Source organism: Entamoeba dispar, genomic scaffold (genome assembly GCF_000209125.1).
Source record: "Entamoeba dispar SAW760 scf_1105229458881 genomic scaffold, whole genome shotgun sequence".
In the NCBI taxonomy this organism is placed as follows: Eukaryota; Evosea; order Mastigamoebida; family Endamoebidae; genus Entamoeba; species Entamoeba dispar.
Genome location: NW_001853414.1, coordinates 3,886 through 18,960, shown reverse-complemented (window position 1 = coordinate 18,960; position 15,075 = coordinate 3,886). Strand labels below are relative to the sequence as shown.

At 24.1% G+C, this 15,075-nt stretch overlaps 8 protein-coding genes across 8 annotated transcripts in view, besides 23 other annotated features; 5 read left to right on the top strand and 3 right to left on the bottom strand.

Moving 5' to 3' along the window:
* EDI_022010 (uncharacterized protein) overlaps window positions 1–23 on the top strand; it is a gene marked incomplete at both ends in the record, with an annotated part of 802 nt that extends 779 nt beyond the window's left edge. The window contains one exon of the mRNA XM_001733228.1: window positions 1–23. This exon is cut by the window's left edge and continues 274 nt beyond it. Within this exon, the coding sequence (XP_001733280.1) occupies window positions 1–23 (23 nt within the window).
* A 92-nt stretch (window positions 24–115) lies between these two features.
* Window positions 116–1,456, top strand: EDI_022000 (uncharacterized protein; the record flags this gene model as incomplete). The annotated part of the gene is made up of 1 exon (XM_001735100.1): window positions 116–1,456. The coding sequence occupies one exon, from the start codon at window positions 116–118 to the stop codon at window positions 1,454–1,456; it is 1,341 nt and encodes a 446-aa protein (XP_001735152.1).
* Window positions 1,457–1,480: 24 nt separating this feature from the next.
* Window positions 1,481–1,538: a sequence feature (AT_rich).
* A 23-nt stretch (window positions 1,539–1,561) lies between these two features.
* On the bottom strand, window positions 1,562–2,884 carry EDI_021990 (uncharacterized protein; the record flags this gene model as incomplete). The annotated part of the gene is made up of 1 exon (XM_001735099.1): window positions 1,562–2,884. The coding sequence occupies one exon, from the start codon at window positions 2,882–2,884 to the stop codon at window positions 1,562–1,564; it is 1,323 nt and encodes a 440-aa protein (XP_001735151.1).
* A 174-nt stretch (window positions 2,885–3,058) lies between these two features.
* Window positions 3,059–3,089: a sequence feature (AT_rich).
* A 430-nt stretch (window positions 3,090–3,519) lies between these two features.
* Window positions 3,520–3,657: a microsatellite.
* A 22-nt stretch (window positions 3,658–3,679) lies between these two features.
* EDI_021980 (tRNA isopentenyltransferase, putative) lies at window positions 3,680–4,855 on the top strand (the record flags this gene model as incomplete). The annotated part of the gene is made up of 1 exon (XM_001735098.1): window positions 3,680–4,855. One exon carries the CDS (start codon window positions 3,680–3,682, stop codon window positions 4,853–4,855), a length of 1,176 nt encoding a protein of 391 aa, XP_001735150.1.
* Window positions 4,535–4,556: a sequence feature (AT_rich).
* Window positions 4,806–4,875: a microsatellite.
* A 12-nt stretch (window positions 4,876–4,887) lies between these two features.
* Window positions 4,888–6,411, bottom strand: EDI_021970 (uncharacterized protein; the record flags this gene model as incomplete). Its single annotated transcript, XM_001735097.1, has 1 exon — window positions 4,888–6,411. The coding sequence occupies one exon, from the start codon at window positions 6,409–6,411 to the stop codon at window positions 4,888–4,890; it is 1,524 nt and encodes a 507-aa protein (XP_001735149.1).
* Window positions 5,632–5,654: a sequence feature (AT_rich).
* A 21-nt stretch (window positions 6,412–6,432) lies between the features above and the next one.
* Window positions 6,433–6,619: a microsatellite.
* Window positions 6,620–6,859: 240 nt separating this feature from the next.
* Window positions 6,860–7,069: a sequence feature (AT_rich).
* A 535-nt stretch (window positions 7,070–7,604) lies between these two features.
* Window positions 7,605–10,247, top strand: EDI_021960 (elongation factor, putative; the record flags this gene model as incomplete). Its single annotated transcript, XM_001735096.1, has 1 exon — window positions 7,605–10,247. One exon carries the CDS (start codon window positions 7,605–7,607, stop codon window positions 10,245–10,247), a length of 2,643 nt encoding a protein of 880 aa, XP_001735148.1.
* Window positions 8,028–8,048: a sequence feature (AT_rich).
* A 1-nt stretch (window position 10,248) lies between the features above and the next one.
* Window positions 10,249–10,313: a microsatellite.
* Window positions 10,314–10,321: 8 nt separating this feature from the next.
* Window positions 10,322–10,357: a sequence feature (AT_rich).
* A 478-nt stretch (window positions 10,358–10,835) lies between these two features.
* Window positions 10,836–12,200: a repeat region.
* Window positions 12,201–12,388: 188 nt separating this feature from the next.
* Window positions 12,389–12,570: a sequence feature (AT_rich).
* A 117-nt stretch (window positions 12,571–12,687) lies between these two features.
* Window positions 12,688–12,716: a sequence feature (AT_rich).
* Window positions 12,717–12,812: 96 nt separating this feature from the next.
* Window positions 12,813–12,863: a sequence feature (AT_rich).
* Window positions 12,864–13,077: 214 nt separating this feature from the next.
* Window positions 13,078–13,288: a repeat region.
* Window positions 13,289–13,525: 237 nt separating this feature from the next.
* Window positions 13,526–13,998, bottom strand: EDI_021940 (uncharacterized protein; the record flags this gene model as incomplete). Its single annotated transcript, XM_001735095.1, has 2 exons — window positions 13,526–13,574; window positions 13,631–13,998. 2 exons carry the CDS (start codon window positions 13,996–13,998, stop codon window positions 13,526–13,528), a joined length of 417 nt encoding a protein of 138 aa, XP_001735147.1.
* Window positions 13,989–14,079: a microsatellite.
* Window positions 13,998–14,063: a microsatellite.
* Window positions 14,080–14,289: 210 nt separating the features above from the next.
* Window positions 14,290–14,396: a microsatellite.
* Window positions 14,290–14,462: a microsatellite.
* Window positions 14,463–14,501: 39 nt separating this feature from the next.
* On the top strand, window positions 14,502–14,984 carry EDI_021930 (syntaxin, putative; the record flags this gene model as incomplete). The annotated part of the gene is made up of 3 exons (XM_001735094.1): window positions 14,502–14,616; window positions 14,665–14,771; window positions 14,826–14,984. 3 exons carry the CDS (start codon window positions 14,502–14,504, stop codon window positions 14,982–14,984), a joined length of 381 nt encoding a protein of 126 aa, XP_001735146.1.
* Window positions 14,622–14,643: a sequence feature (AT_rich).
* Window positions 14,785–14,818: a sequence feature (AT_rich).
* Window positions 14,985–14,995: 11 nt separating the features above from the next.
* Window positions 14,996–15,075: a sequence feature (AT_rich).

Sequence of the window (15,075 nt, the reverse complement as noted above, 5' to 3'; positions counted from 1 at the left end):
AAGTAGTAAAGAATTACAATTAAATCAAACAATAAAAAAAAGTATAACAAATAGTTATACAGAAGCAAAATATGAAAATTTGTTTAATGAAGCAAAAAATGATATTTTTGAATTAATGGAACGTAAAGATTTCTTTGATTTATTTAAACAATCACCATATTTTAAAGATTTAACTCATCGTCTTACAGCTCTTGATGATAAACAATTACTTTCTAAAGATATAGAAATGGCACTAAAGATTTCAATGAATGACGAAATATATGTTGATGTAGCAAAATATCTTATTCCTTATAACTTAGTTGAGTTTACTGATGAATTTGTAACATGTGGATATACTGCACCAACACTAATGGGAATTATTAGTGATAAAGAAATTCAACGATTTGCAACAAATTCAGCTGATGTTAAAAGATTACAAGAGTTTTGTCAATTGGCTCAAAAAAATATGATTGAAAAATCAAAAACATTAACTAAAGAAGCAATTACAAAAGTAAGATCAATTCAAAATAATTTTATTAAATACATAGAGAGTAATAATGAAAATGTTAAAAATACATTATCATTCATTGAATATATTCAAACAACTCCAGAAGATAAAATGACAATTTCACAAATTCTTTCTCGTTCTGAAATGGCTTTTATTGAATTGAAAGCAAAACACCATGTCGCATATAGATTGTTAAAGAAATGTGATTCTGTTCAAGAAATGCAACCAATTCTTATTCAATGTCAAAATGCACTAATTAGTATTCTTGTAGATGAATATTTAGAGGGATATAATAAATCTTTGTTTTGGAAACCTCAATTTAAGAAATCACCTAAACTCTCTGAACGTTCTTCAAGAAGTAAAATGTCTAAAACCCCAGATTTAGTTCAGTTAAACACTTCGTTCTCTCCTTCAAGAAGAGCTTTTACCCCAAAAGTTGATGGAATAGAAGTACTTCCATCTCCAAGAAATTTAGAAGAAGGAAGTAAGAGAGGTAAATTATTAGCATGTATATCACAAAGTGAAAATGATCTTAGATTAACACTTGAACATTGTTCTAAAACATTTAATCAACCAGAAAGACAAGAAAATAAAATTGAAGAAATTAGTGAATTTATTAAAAATAATATTCAACCTAAATTAACAATAATGAAAGAAAATATTAGTTCAATTAAATCAAATGAAGAATATGAAAAATATAAAACAAAAATTGAGATGTTGGATAATTACATATCCTTTATTGGAGATGAAATCATTTATCCTCAAAAATCTAAAACACCTATTGTTAAAACTAATGACTTAACATTAAAAGATATTTTGATAAACAATTTAAACAAATTAGATGCTATTGAAGTTAGTCTCAACTGTATTCTTCAAAAACTTTCTTCGTTAGCAATAAATTTAAGAAAAGGGTCTACAACACTAATGAAATATTCAAATATGATTCAACGTTTCTCTATGTCATTTTAAATGAATGTTAAAACCTTTCTCTTCTTTAATTTATTATTTTTTTATTTCTAATAAAGAAATAGATATAAAATATTTAATATTTGTTGAAGTATTTATTATAGGGATTTAGTTAAAATTTAGTTCATTTGAAAAAGTAATTGGTGATTGTATTTTTCTTTTCATTAATAAATCTTCAGAACTCTCTTCACAAACTCTTTTTCTTTCTTCATTTTGTTTTATAGTAGAGAAAGAAATTGGAAGGAGAGATAATAAATAAGTTTTTTTTAATGAAGATGCAAAATAACAAGGATCAACAAATTGTTCATAATCTTCATGAAGTAAGTAATGAATAACAGATACAGCATGAATGCATGGAGTTCCTGTTCTTTGAAATTCACCACAACTACATGTTTTCTTATTTAAATCAATACAAATTGGAACAGAAGTTTTAGTATAATAAATAGGAAATTCACCATAACATTCTATTTGAGAAGCACCTTCTATTTTCCATTCAATATCTTTATTTAACCAATTTACAAATTTACTATTTGTAAATTGTATTTGACGTTTTCTTGATTCAAATAAAGAACTAATTGTATTAATAATATTACAAAGTGTTTTTGTCATAGTTGTGTCAGAGTCATTTAATTCAAATTTATAAATAGATTCATTAGATAAATGAATATTAGAAATAGTTTTTGTTATTGAATCTTGTCTATCTCCAAGAATATCATGTAAACCTTCATAAACAAATTCCCATACATCAATATTTTGTAAAGCAAGTGCAAAACATAATGGTAATGGTTGTCTTTCTCCATCCATACCACTAATAATTACCATATGATATCCATTATTTAAACAAATGTCAGATGATATTAATGAATGTTGAAGATATGGTAATGCATTTTTAATTACTCCAAAAACAATTCTAACCATCTGACCTTGAATAGAAGCACTAGAACCTGGATTTTTTCTAAGAAATTCCATTACAACTTGACTTACTCTTTCTATTTTTGGTTTACTTCCTTTTTGAAGTCTTGAAATAGTTCTTCGAGCAACAGAAAGTCCACTCTTTTCTTCTAAATATTTAGCAACCTCAGTCGATGTTCCTAAAAGTAACTCTGGTGGTAACACTGATTTAATAAAATCTGTCCCAAAAAATTTTTTTGGAGTTTTTCCTTTACAACCATTTCCATGTTTTAAACAAACTTCTCTAACAACCCAAGGTCTACCAGGTAACTTTGAACTTCTTGAAGCACGTAAAATAGCTGGACAATTACATTGAATAGCAAAACAACATGTTAATGAAAGGTATTCTTTTGAACTTCTTATTACTTTCCAATATCGTCTATCATTAGGATTAGCTACTCCACTAGCAATTACTGCTGCTTTTAATGCTGATTTTGATGGCCAAACACCATTAACTTCTAACTTTTCATCATAACTCATCATTGAAGTAACACAAAGCAGAGATTATAATCTGGAACATCAGTAAATGAGAAAATATTCATTATTAAAAATTTATTTCTGATTCAAAAGAGTTACTATTTCTATTTTTAATTTTTGTTATTGAATTTGATTCGCTACTTTTCAAGTGATTTTCAAGTGAATAAAGATAGAATGTTTTTTAATACATTTTTTAATTTATTTTTAAGAAAATTGACAGTTTTGACTAATTTATAAAGTTGCTTTGGAGTTTTGATACTGACATTTTTGACTTATCAAAGAAACAGACCCAAACTCGCCCCATATTGGACACACCAAAACCCTGAGATAAAAAAAACAAAATTTTGTTATAATAGAGCTTTATATTAAAATAATGTTTAAGAAGTTTAAAAAAAGTGGAAGTCACAGAGTGACCCTCATTAAGTTATTTTTGTTTGGATTACTGTACCTACAACGAAGGAATGATTTAATTGAACATAGGACTCACTATAGAGTTCAACGTCCGGACAATCAAACACACTCCTCATCCACTTAGGATTGATACTTTCTATCTAATGGTTCGAGGAATTTCCCAGGAATTACTGATAGTTGAAATGAGACTATCAAACTCCTACTCCAAACCTTGTAACTTCCAATAAAGAAATAAAGTATTAATATAAAAATAAATAAAAATTATTTCTATAATTATTATGGAAAAAGAAATTAAAATAATAATAATTTAAGAATTAATAAATAATGGTTTAATAAAAAATTAAAAAAAAAAGAAAAAAGAATAATGATTTAATCTTACACTATTAAATGAATGAACCTATTATCAGAAATAATAAAAAACAAATCATTGTTGTCATTGGTGCTACAGCAAGTGGAAAATCAACTGTTGCTCATCAAATTTGTAAAAAATTAAATGGAGAAATAATTAATGCAGATGTAATGCAATGTTATAAAGGAATTCCTATTGCAACTAATAAACCAAGTGAAGAAGAAAAAAAAGAATTTCATTACCACCTTATTGATTTTGTTTCTTCTGAAGTAAATTATACTGTTCAACAATGGGTAAATGATGCTGACAAAACAATTGAAACAATTTGTTTAAAGAATAAAGTACCAATAATTTGTGGAGGAACTTCATATTATATTGACGCATTGCTTTTCAGACACCAATCTGAAGATTTGATTAAAATTAATGAGTCAAAAACCCTTCCATGGAAAGAAGATGAGTGGTATAACAAATTAAAAGAAATTGATCCAATAATGGCAGAAAGATTACATCCAAATGATATTACTAGAATTAAAAATGCATTAATATATTATATTCAATATAATCAACCAATTAGTAGTGTTTTTCTTAAGGAACATATTGAAATGAAATATAATCCTATAATTATTTGGGTTGATGCTGATATTAAATTACTTTACCAAAGAGCAGATAAAAGAGTAGATGCAATGGTTCAACAAGGAATGATAGAACAAAATATGAAATTTATTGAAGAACATGAAAAAGAGTTAAAACAATTAGAATGGAAATGGGGAATTTGTATGGCGATTGGGTTTCAAGAATTTATTGAATGTAAAGTAAAAGGAATACCAATAGAAATTGCAATTGAAAATGTTAAAATTCATACAAAACAATATATTAAGAAACAAATTCGATGGATAAATAATAAAATAATAAAAACAAGAAAATCTTCTATTATTCATTTTATTCATCATGAGAACGATATTCTCCAATTAGATTTAATTTTTCAACAAATTAATGAACAATTAAATTCTAATTACAATTCATTAAATATACTAAATAAAGAAAAAGAAATTAAAGAAGAAGAAAAAACAAAATTAACTCAATGGAAAAAGTATTATTGTGAAATATGTGGTATTGTATTAAATGGAGAAAAAGAATGGGATATTCATTTAATATCTAAACGTCATAAATATAAATTAAAAAGAATAAAAAAAATAAAAGAATATATCAAATAAATTTATTATTTAAAATAAAAAATACATTAATTTCAAATTAGTTTTTCTACTAATTCCATTGCTACACCAATAACATAAGGCTCTGAAAATTTTAAAATTCCTAATATTATTTTTAATGCTTCAGTATCACATCCTGATTGTTTTTTTATTTCGTTAATAGTTTGAAGAGTAAGTTGACCATCATTATATATATCTTTTGATTTAAGTATTGTAAATATAATATGTGCTTTCATTGCAAGGATATCACACATTTTAAACATTAAAATATGAAGATAATCAGCTTCTTTATCAGTTCTAATTGATAATATAATTTTTGATAATGGAACAATTAATGGAGTTGAAGGGACTGTAACAAGAATTTCAGTAATTGGAATAGTTGCAATAAATTTCATAATTCCAAGACGTTGAGATGCTTTAGATAAGAAATAATTTAAGCGTTGAATAAAATATTTAATAATACTTTGAGTAGAACTTCTAGCAATAGTTTGTTTTAATGGATCAATAACACAAAAAGGAAATGGTAAAGAGAAATATAAATTTTCTGAGAAATTAGTTAAACACATTGTTCTAAAGAAAGGATTTGGTTGAAATAATATTCTAGGATTAATAGGAGAAGATAATGGTTGATTATATATATCAGGTATATCTAATGGATAACATAAATCATAAACAAATTGTGATTCATGATAATTGTCAGAAACAATTAATGTATAATATGAAGTTAAATGACTCGTAATTATTTTTTGTATAAATTCTTCTGATGGAAAATTATTTGGAAATATTAATTTTTTTTTAATTTGTTTAGAAGTAACACTAAGAAGATATTCATCAAAATGATTAATTAATGAAGTTAATGAATCATTTAATAATTTATAACTTTCAATATTTTTTCCATGTTCTTCTAAATGTTTTAATTGGAATTCAAAAAAAAGGAGATTTAAATTATCAAGAAAGATGTCCCATAAAAATGTATTATTTGATATGTGAATATTAGAAGGAATTAACATAGTAAATGTTACTGAAATAATAGGAAATTGTTGATCTATTAAAGAGATCATACAAGGAATATGAGCTGTATAAACAATATCCTCAAATTTTGATTCATTAATACCAACAATACCATAATTATAAATATAATATCCTGGTACTTTTGTTTTTCTTTCAAACTCATTTTTTAAACAACTTTTCATTGGAATTGATTTTAAATATTGATTCATACAATATTTTTCAATTAATTGTTGTGAATGTAATTTAAGTAAATTAGGATTATCATATCTTATATATAATTGTTTATCAAAATAATCAGGAAATATTTTTATATTAATTGACGATATATGTATCGATTGGTGTTTCATTTTGAATTGTAAATTGTTATAATGCCATGGAACTTTTTTTAATAAATTCTCATTATGACTTCTTATTAATTTTTCAAAATTTAACCAAATAATTCCCCAATGTTCACATATATCTTTACATTTTATATTCATTGTTTTAACATTAGGAAGTAAATTTTTACTTTTCTTTTGTTGAATTAATGGTGTTGCACTTCTTATCATTTATTAAATTATAAGTTATCCTTTTTTTTTTAATTCTTATTTTTCTTCTTTTTTATCATTTTTCTTTTGGAATTTTCTCTTCTTTGTATTTTCAAAATAATAATTTAATTTTATTCTTCTTGATTATCCCTTCTTTTGGTTGTGTTATTTTTTATTTAACTAATTCTCTTTCACCATTTCGTATTATCTTTTATTGTTTTTATTGTTAAATTTCAAAATATTTATCCCTAAAACATTTCATATTCTATGATAAGTTATCAATTCATTAATATTATTATCTATTTTATTTAACCTTTGCATAAAAATTATTTGGTAATATTTACTTGAATTATTAACTCATACACACCAATTTAAAAGTATTCACTTTATTTTATTAATACGAGTTTTCTTTATTCTTTCTAAATTATCAATAAAAAAGATTGTGAATTAGTTTAGAACGAACACTCACTATTTATATATAATATATATATCTAAAATAATAGAACAAATTATAACAAATAATTTTATTATTTTATTTAAGTTGTTTATTATTATTTAGAATTAATGAATAATTGAAGTATTTAAAAATAATAAAGGAAAAATAAATGATAAGTGTTACAACTATGTTATTATTATTTATTCTTTTTATATTATTTAAATAAAAAATTAAATTTAAATACTCTTTGATACTTATAAAATATTTAGATTATATCTTTTTGTTACTTCTTTTCTATGATTATTATCTACAAGCTTATCTCATTGTTTTATTTATCAATTAATATGATACATTCTTTATTTCTTCTTTTCTGTTTGTTTCTTTTTGAATGGTTTTATCTTTTAATTATTATATACTGTGTTAATTCTTATTATTTCTAATATCCAATTAAGTTCTTCAATCATTCATAAACCATTTTTGTTCTTAAAAATTACATTAATTTAAGTGTTTATAATCAAATCAAATTCGATACATTCCTTTAATTAATACAATAACTTTAAATATGAGTATTTGATTCATAATCAAATACATATAGAATCTAGTTCAAATATAAAAAATAAAATCAAGAAAAATTAACAATTTATCACAATCCTTTTTCCTCAAATAATTTTATCATTCTTTTTTTGTTCTTTTACTAAAAATAATGAGACAAACTTCAACCCTCAAAAACGATGAATAGAAATAGAAGGAATCTTATAAATAACTATTCTATTAAAACATGACCATATTACCATCAAAAGTTATTCTTAAATTACAACAAAACGCTGCTAATGTTAGAAATATTTGTGTACTGGCACATGTTGATCACGGAAAAACATCTATATGTGATGCACTTATTGCAAGTAATGGAATTATTAGTAAAAAATTATCAGGGAAAGTAAGATATCTTGATTATAGAGATGATGAACAAGTAAGACAAATTACTATGAAAACATCTTCAATTAGTTTATATACTCAATTAGGAGACCAACACCATTTACTTAATTTAGTTGATTCACCTGGTCATGTTGATTTTAGTGGAGAAGTTAGTAGTGCAGTGAGATTAACTGATGGTGCATTACTTGTAGTTGATTGTATTGAAGGAGTTTGTGTTCAAACTCAAACAGTGTTAAGACAAGCTGCATCAGAAGGACTTCAAATGATATTAATAATTAATAAAATTGATCGATTAGTATTTGAAAAAAATTTTAGTATCGAAGAAGCTACAGATCATTTAGAACAACTAGTGAATTCAGTAAATAATGCAACAGCAGTTGTAACAGATGATAATGGTCCTGTATTTGGAGATGATTATTTTGATCCTATTAAAGGAAATGTTGTTTTTGCAAGTGCTATTGATGGATGGGGATTTGATTTGGTTGCAATATCAGAAGTTTATGCAAAAAAATTTGGAATGAAAGAAGAGTCATTAAGGAATATTTTGTGGGGAGAACACTTTATTAACATGAAAACAGGTAAAACATTTAAAACACAAATTGATGGTACAACGAAAGTATTTAGTCAATTAGCATTAAAACCAATTTGGGATATTTACAATACTGTTCATCAATATTTCGATAATAAAACAAAAGAAGCAGCTAAACAAAGAATTATTAAAATATCAACTGCATTAGGGATGAATATTGGTGCAAGAGAATTTGCTATTCATGAAGAAAAATCTTTTTTGTTTTCAATGATGAACAATTTTGTTCCAATTGCAAAAACAATATTACGTTGTGCAGTTCTTCATCTTCCATCTCCATTGGAAGCACAACCAAAAAGAATTAATAAAATTTATTCAACTCATACTTCATTATTAAAAGATACTGTTCTTCATTGTGACGCTTCATCTCCAGAATGTGTACTTTATGCAGCAAAAATTTTCCCATTTGGTGAACAAATGATTGCCTTGTGTAGAGTTTTAGGTGGAACAGTTCATCGGGGACAAGAACTTTTTATTTTACCATCAAAATATGATCCAACTATATCTAATGCAGTTGATAAAATCCATTCATTTAAAGCAAATCAAATTTATTTATTAATGGGTCAAACTACACAAGACATGGAAGAAGTACCAGCAGGTAATATTCTTGGGATCCAAGTTACTGGAATTAATATGTTTAATGCTGCAACATTAAGTTCGACACTTCAATGTAGTCCATTAGCTCCTTTAGTATCAAGTGGAGCCAAACCAGTATTGAGAGTAGCTATTGAACCAGTACATAGTGAAGATATGAAAGCATTAATTGATGGATTAAATCTACTTGCATTATCAGATCCATCTGTTATAACTACTATTCAAGACTCAGGAGAAAATTTATTATTAACAACTGGAGAATTACATCTTGAAAGATGTATGAAAGATCTAAAAGAATTATTTGCACGTGTACCATTTACTTATACTGATCCTATTGTTTCTTATAGAGAAACTATTCTTGGGCAATCTGGCTTTGCTGAAGAAACTACAGCAGATGAAAGTGTTTCATTTAAAGTCCATTGTGTTGCGATGAAAGAAGAAACAATTGAGAAGATTAATGATATTTCAACAATGTTAAGAATGTCAAGTAGAAATCATCAAACAGATGAACATTTAAATCAAAAAATTAAAACTATTTTAGAAGGAGAAAACAATGAATGGAAAAATAAATTAATTTGTTTTGGACCAAAAAGATGTGGGCCAAATATTCTTATTAATCTTACTGATGAAGATCTCCCACTTTGGCCTCAAGATAAAGATATCAAAAATTATACTTCGTTAATTACTAATGCTGTTATTAGTGGATTTCAATTAGCTACTTCTGCTGGACCTCTATGCGATGAACCAATGGAAGGACTAATATTTATTATTGATGAAATTCTTATTGATGAAGAAACAAGAAGTGGTAATATTCAAGGACAAGTTATTACTGCATTTAAAGATGCTTGTTTAGCTGCATTCCAATTAGGAAGACAAAGGATTAAAGAGCCAATGTATTTATGTGATATTAGATGTCCAACTGAATGTATTGGTAAAGTTTTTCAAGTATTAGATAAAAGAAGAGCAAAAACCCTTGAAGAAGGATATGATGAAACTCAACTAATGAATATTATTAAAGCACAACTACCTGTTGCTGAATCTTTTGGATTTACAGATGATATGTTAGGTCAAACTTCTGGTGCTGCATTTACACAAACTCAATTTGATCGGTTTGTGACCATTGCAATTGATCCGTTCTGGGTCCCAACAACAGAAGAAGAATTAGAAGAGTATGGTGAAAAAGCTGATATTAAGAATATCGCTAAAATCGCTATAGATAATACAAGAAAAAGAAAAGGATTAGTTTTAGATGAAAAGATTGTTGAATTTGTTGATAAACAATCTACCAGAAGCAAGAAAAAGTAATTTTATTAATTTTTTATTAATTTTATTTACTTTTTAAATTAATTAATTAATAATTAAATGATTTATATTCTTTCTTATTAAATAAAAATTAATTACATTGTTATTTTTAACAATGAGAAATTCATTTGACTCTTTTTTAACTATAAAAATCATTCAGAAAATTCTTTTTTTCTAAGAGAGTTTTCTCAGTTTCTTTTTGTGTTCTTGAAACAATCTTATTTGGATAATCTTTTAATAACGATTATTCATAACATAGATCTAAAACAAGTAAACTAAATAAATAATAAGTTTTAATTGTATAGAACAATATAAATAAAATAAGGCCAATTTCATAACAAATTCAGTTACTAATAAAATTTGTTGAATATAATGAAATACTATAATCAAAATTAATTTGTCAAGAAGAAGTTATAATTTAGTATGAAAGTAATAAAGTATATTATTAAAGGAATATTTTCTTATAAATTCATTGATATTATTAGATTATTTAAATTGATTAATAGAAAAGATAATGAAATATTTATGATTAAAGAGCTAATGGTAATAAAAATAAATGACATTTGTCAGTCACAAGACAAAAAGAGTTTATTCTTATTATTTATTATCTCAAATAGCACAATGACTATGAATATTTGAAATGAAATAAAACAAGAATGAAATATGAACATTTTTATATTCATTATTTCATTTATTGATAAATGAAATTCATATTCATGATTTTATTTTATATTTTTTTTAGTTTTTATATTTCAAATAAATAATAATGAATAAAAATCATTTCATTTCAATTACAATGATTCGTTGTGGTGTGAAACATTCTGGATATTCTTTTCCACAAAGTGCATTTGATATTCCTTTATATTCATATGAAGATTGATTACAATATGATATTGTTTTATCATTTTCTTTATAAACACAAATATCATCTCCATTATTTCCAAATTCAAATAGACATTTGCTTGATTGGTTCCACAATTTAAATGCATATTCTGGTTCGTTAATATCAAATTTCATCATTTCTTTTATTCTTCCTTTTGATTTTAATGAAAATAAAAATGATTTGGGATCATTTATATCTTTACTAACTCCATCAATTTTCACATTAACATATCCTCCAAATTTATTTCCGTTTTTATCTTCAATAATAATTATTATATGTTCTTTATTCATTATTTTTTCTTCAAATACTGATATATCCCTATTCCAATCATCAATATCTGAATCAAATAGTATATTTCCTATTCTTCTTTCTGTCCATTCTTCTAGTTGCTTCATTTCTTCCATTGTACTCATTCCTTTCATTTTTCGTAATCTCTCATCTTCTTCTTGTCTCTTTCTCTCTAAATAATCACTGCAATAAGTTTCCCATTCTTCTTTCTTCTTATTAAATCTTGTTTTAATTTTGTTAATTTGTTCTTCTAATTTATTAATTTTATCTTCCATATCCATTTCTTCCATGTGAATAATTTTATTGATTAGTTCATTTTGTGTTTTACTTAGTATTTCTGAATCATTACCACATTCTTGTATTATCTCTTCTAATTTATTCTTAACTGTTTCTATTTGACTAATTGTTTCTTGACTTTTTTCTATTACTGCTCTTCTTCTTCTAAATACTTCATCCATTCTGTCAAATATTCCTTCTCCTCTTTTAATTGCTTGTTCATATGTTTCATTATCTTGTTTCTCAAATATTTCATTTTTAATACTTCCTAAATAATATTGATACTGTTTAGCAGTATCACCAATTGATTGTTGAATATTTGGAAGTGTTTCTACTACTTCTTTGATTAATTGATCATTTATCATTAACCCTTCCATTTTAATTTAAATTAATGAATAAAGATTAAAATAAAATTCATAAATAATTAAACAAGTATTAACTTATCATTTTATTTATTATTTTATCATTTATTCTTTTGTTCTTTTCATTTTTATTAATTTTAAATAACATTATTAATATAAAATATTGTTCTTTCATATTTTCATTTCACTTGACAGTGTTATACAATTGAAAAGTAAATATTTATATAGTCTCACAAAATGGTTAAATAAGCTTAAATGAATAATACAATTTAAGCTTAATTTATCTTTCTTTCTATTTTTGAAGAAACTAAAATGTTATTGAGAAAAACAAAGAGATTAATTAACAAATAATAAAATTGATAATAAATAAGAAACAATTAATGTTAATACAATAACTATTCAATTAATCCTATAATATAATATAAAATGTAAATAAACTTTTCATAAAATAAAGACATACAGAAAAAATTAATCATAATCAATTGGATATAATAATTAATTATTAAATTTAATTATACCACAGTAAAAAGTTAAATCAATTAGTTTGTTAATATTTTTATGTTATTGAAACAAAAAAATAAGTGAAAGATTAAATGGTTTTTATTTATTTTTCATATACTTTAACTCTAATCTCATATTATGTTTTTATTTATTTTAAATTATGTTTGACCTTGTTTAGCTATTTTATTTAATTGTCATAATAAATTGTTGTATGAAAACAAAACAAAAAGTGATAATATTATTTGTTTTTGTTCTTGGTTATTTTTTGTTAAATATATTTTTATTATTAATGAATGAAATATAATAATTGATCAAAGAGTCTGTTTGTTTCTTTCATAAATATCCAAGATTCTATAGATTATCAACAACGCACATTCTATACTTCTTTTATTTATATTTTTTTGTAAGTATTATAACCTCTTCTTTTAACCTTTTCATTATTTATGTTATAGCCTATTTTTCTTTTCTTTTTTTGATATTCCACATCTTTTAATTCTATCATGATATTGTCTATTACTTGTATTGAAACTGAGTGAACTGGTGAGTAAAATAATTAATACCTTAACTAATGTAATTACGATGGTCATTATTTTAATGATTTGATGTTAACAATTATTACATTTATTTCATTACAAATATACATCTTCTCACTCATTTTGGTCCTTTAGATTTCTTGGTGATATGGATTTCTCCTTCTTTGGTTGTAGTAATTTTTTACATTGCTTCCTATAATGAATCTTTTTCTCTTAAAACAAAAAATTTTACTCTATTATAAAGTCAGAGAAATAACAATTCATAAAGCAATTAGAACTGAACATTCATCTTTCATTGAAGCCTTATGAGGAGAACAAATAAGTAAAGAAAAAACAACAATTCTGGATTAGTACATACAACAAAAAGTCAGCTAATTATTTAACAACTTTTGTTGTTTCTTATTTTTAAAAAAGACAAGAAGTTATAAAGATGATTAACTAAAATATTTCATCTTTCTCTCCTTCTTTTAATGCTTTCATTAAATTTCTATTTTATTAGGATTCTGTGTATTTTTTATTTCTTTAAATCACTAATAAACAAACCCTATAACTATAAATGTAGTTGATATGAATAATGATTGTCCTGTGAATGTCACTGTAATTGTTTTGTAACAATAAAAGTAATATCCTATGATCATTCCAATCACATTAAATATTATTAATATTCCAATTATTACTGTTTTATTATATTTTTGAAATTCGTCTTTTTTCATCACAGTAAACTCAATTATTGTTGATATTAAACATATTGTGATTGGTATATTATATCTTATTCGAAATTCTCCTTCGACAAAGTATAACCATCCTCCATATTCTTTTGTTTGATATAAACAATTTATGTGAATAAGTATCCCCATAATATAGAAAATAACCATCATAACATTGATGATTTCTTGAATGATTCTGTGCATTTTATTTCTTTTTAGTTCTTTTCTTTTTTTATTTTTCTCCTTTATTTCTCTTCTTCTTTTTATTTAAATTTCTCTTCATTTAAATCTTTCATATCTCATTACAACCACTGACCGTTTGTTATAAGAAATACAACACAAATAATTTGAACTTCATTTCATATTTGATTGAAGAAGATTGACAAAATGATTACAGCAAGAAGTGGTGCATTACAATTTTCAATTAAATAATCAAAAACAACCAACACAATCTTATAAAAATAATTTCCAATGAAACAAATGACAGACTCAATGAAGAATAATAATAATAATACAATAAGAATAGTAGAAAGAATAAGTAATTAAATAATGATTATAAAAAACACAAGAAAAAAAAAAGGAATAAATAACAATAATAAAAAATAAGAAAAGATGTCGAATAAGTTTGTCAACTGGAATTAAAAAAAAAAAATGAAAAAATGAAAATATCTTAAAAAAGAAGAAGAAACTAGAAAAGAGCATTAAAAATGGATCCTGATTTTGGACAAACAAATTATTCAAACAATAGTTTTAATAATACAGAACCAAGCCAACCAATTAATTACAGTGAGAAATCTGATGAACTAAGAAATCTACAAGCAAGTTTGTAAAAATAATAATAAAATAAAAGAAAGAAGATTAAAAAAGTAGAACAAGATGAACAAATTGATATGATTGCAGCATCTGTTGGAATTCAAAAGAAAATAGCACAAAACATTGACCAAGAAATTAATGAACAAGAACCACTTCTTGATGAAGTTTGTTTTTGAGATTTAAATAAATAAAAGAAATAAAAATTAAATAAGAAATAGATTTCAAGTAAAGTAAATAATGTTGATGCACATATTCAAAAGACTACACAAAAAGTTGAAAAAGTTAGATTAAGAGCATCAGATAAAGTGAGTATTTTAATTGTTGGAGTTCTTTTAGTAGCACTCGTTATTGTGATTATACTTGCAATAGTTTTGTAATTGCATACCACTTTTTTTTTGAATTTATTAAAATTTTTAATTTTAATAAATAAAATTAAGTTATATAAATTTTAATAAATATTCTTATAAT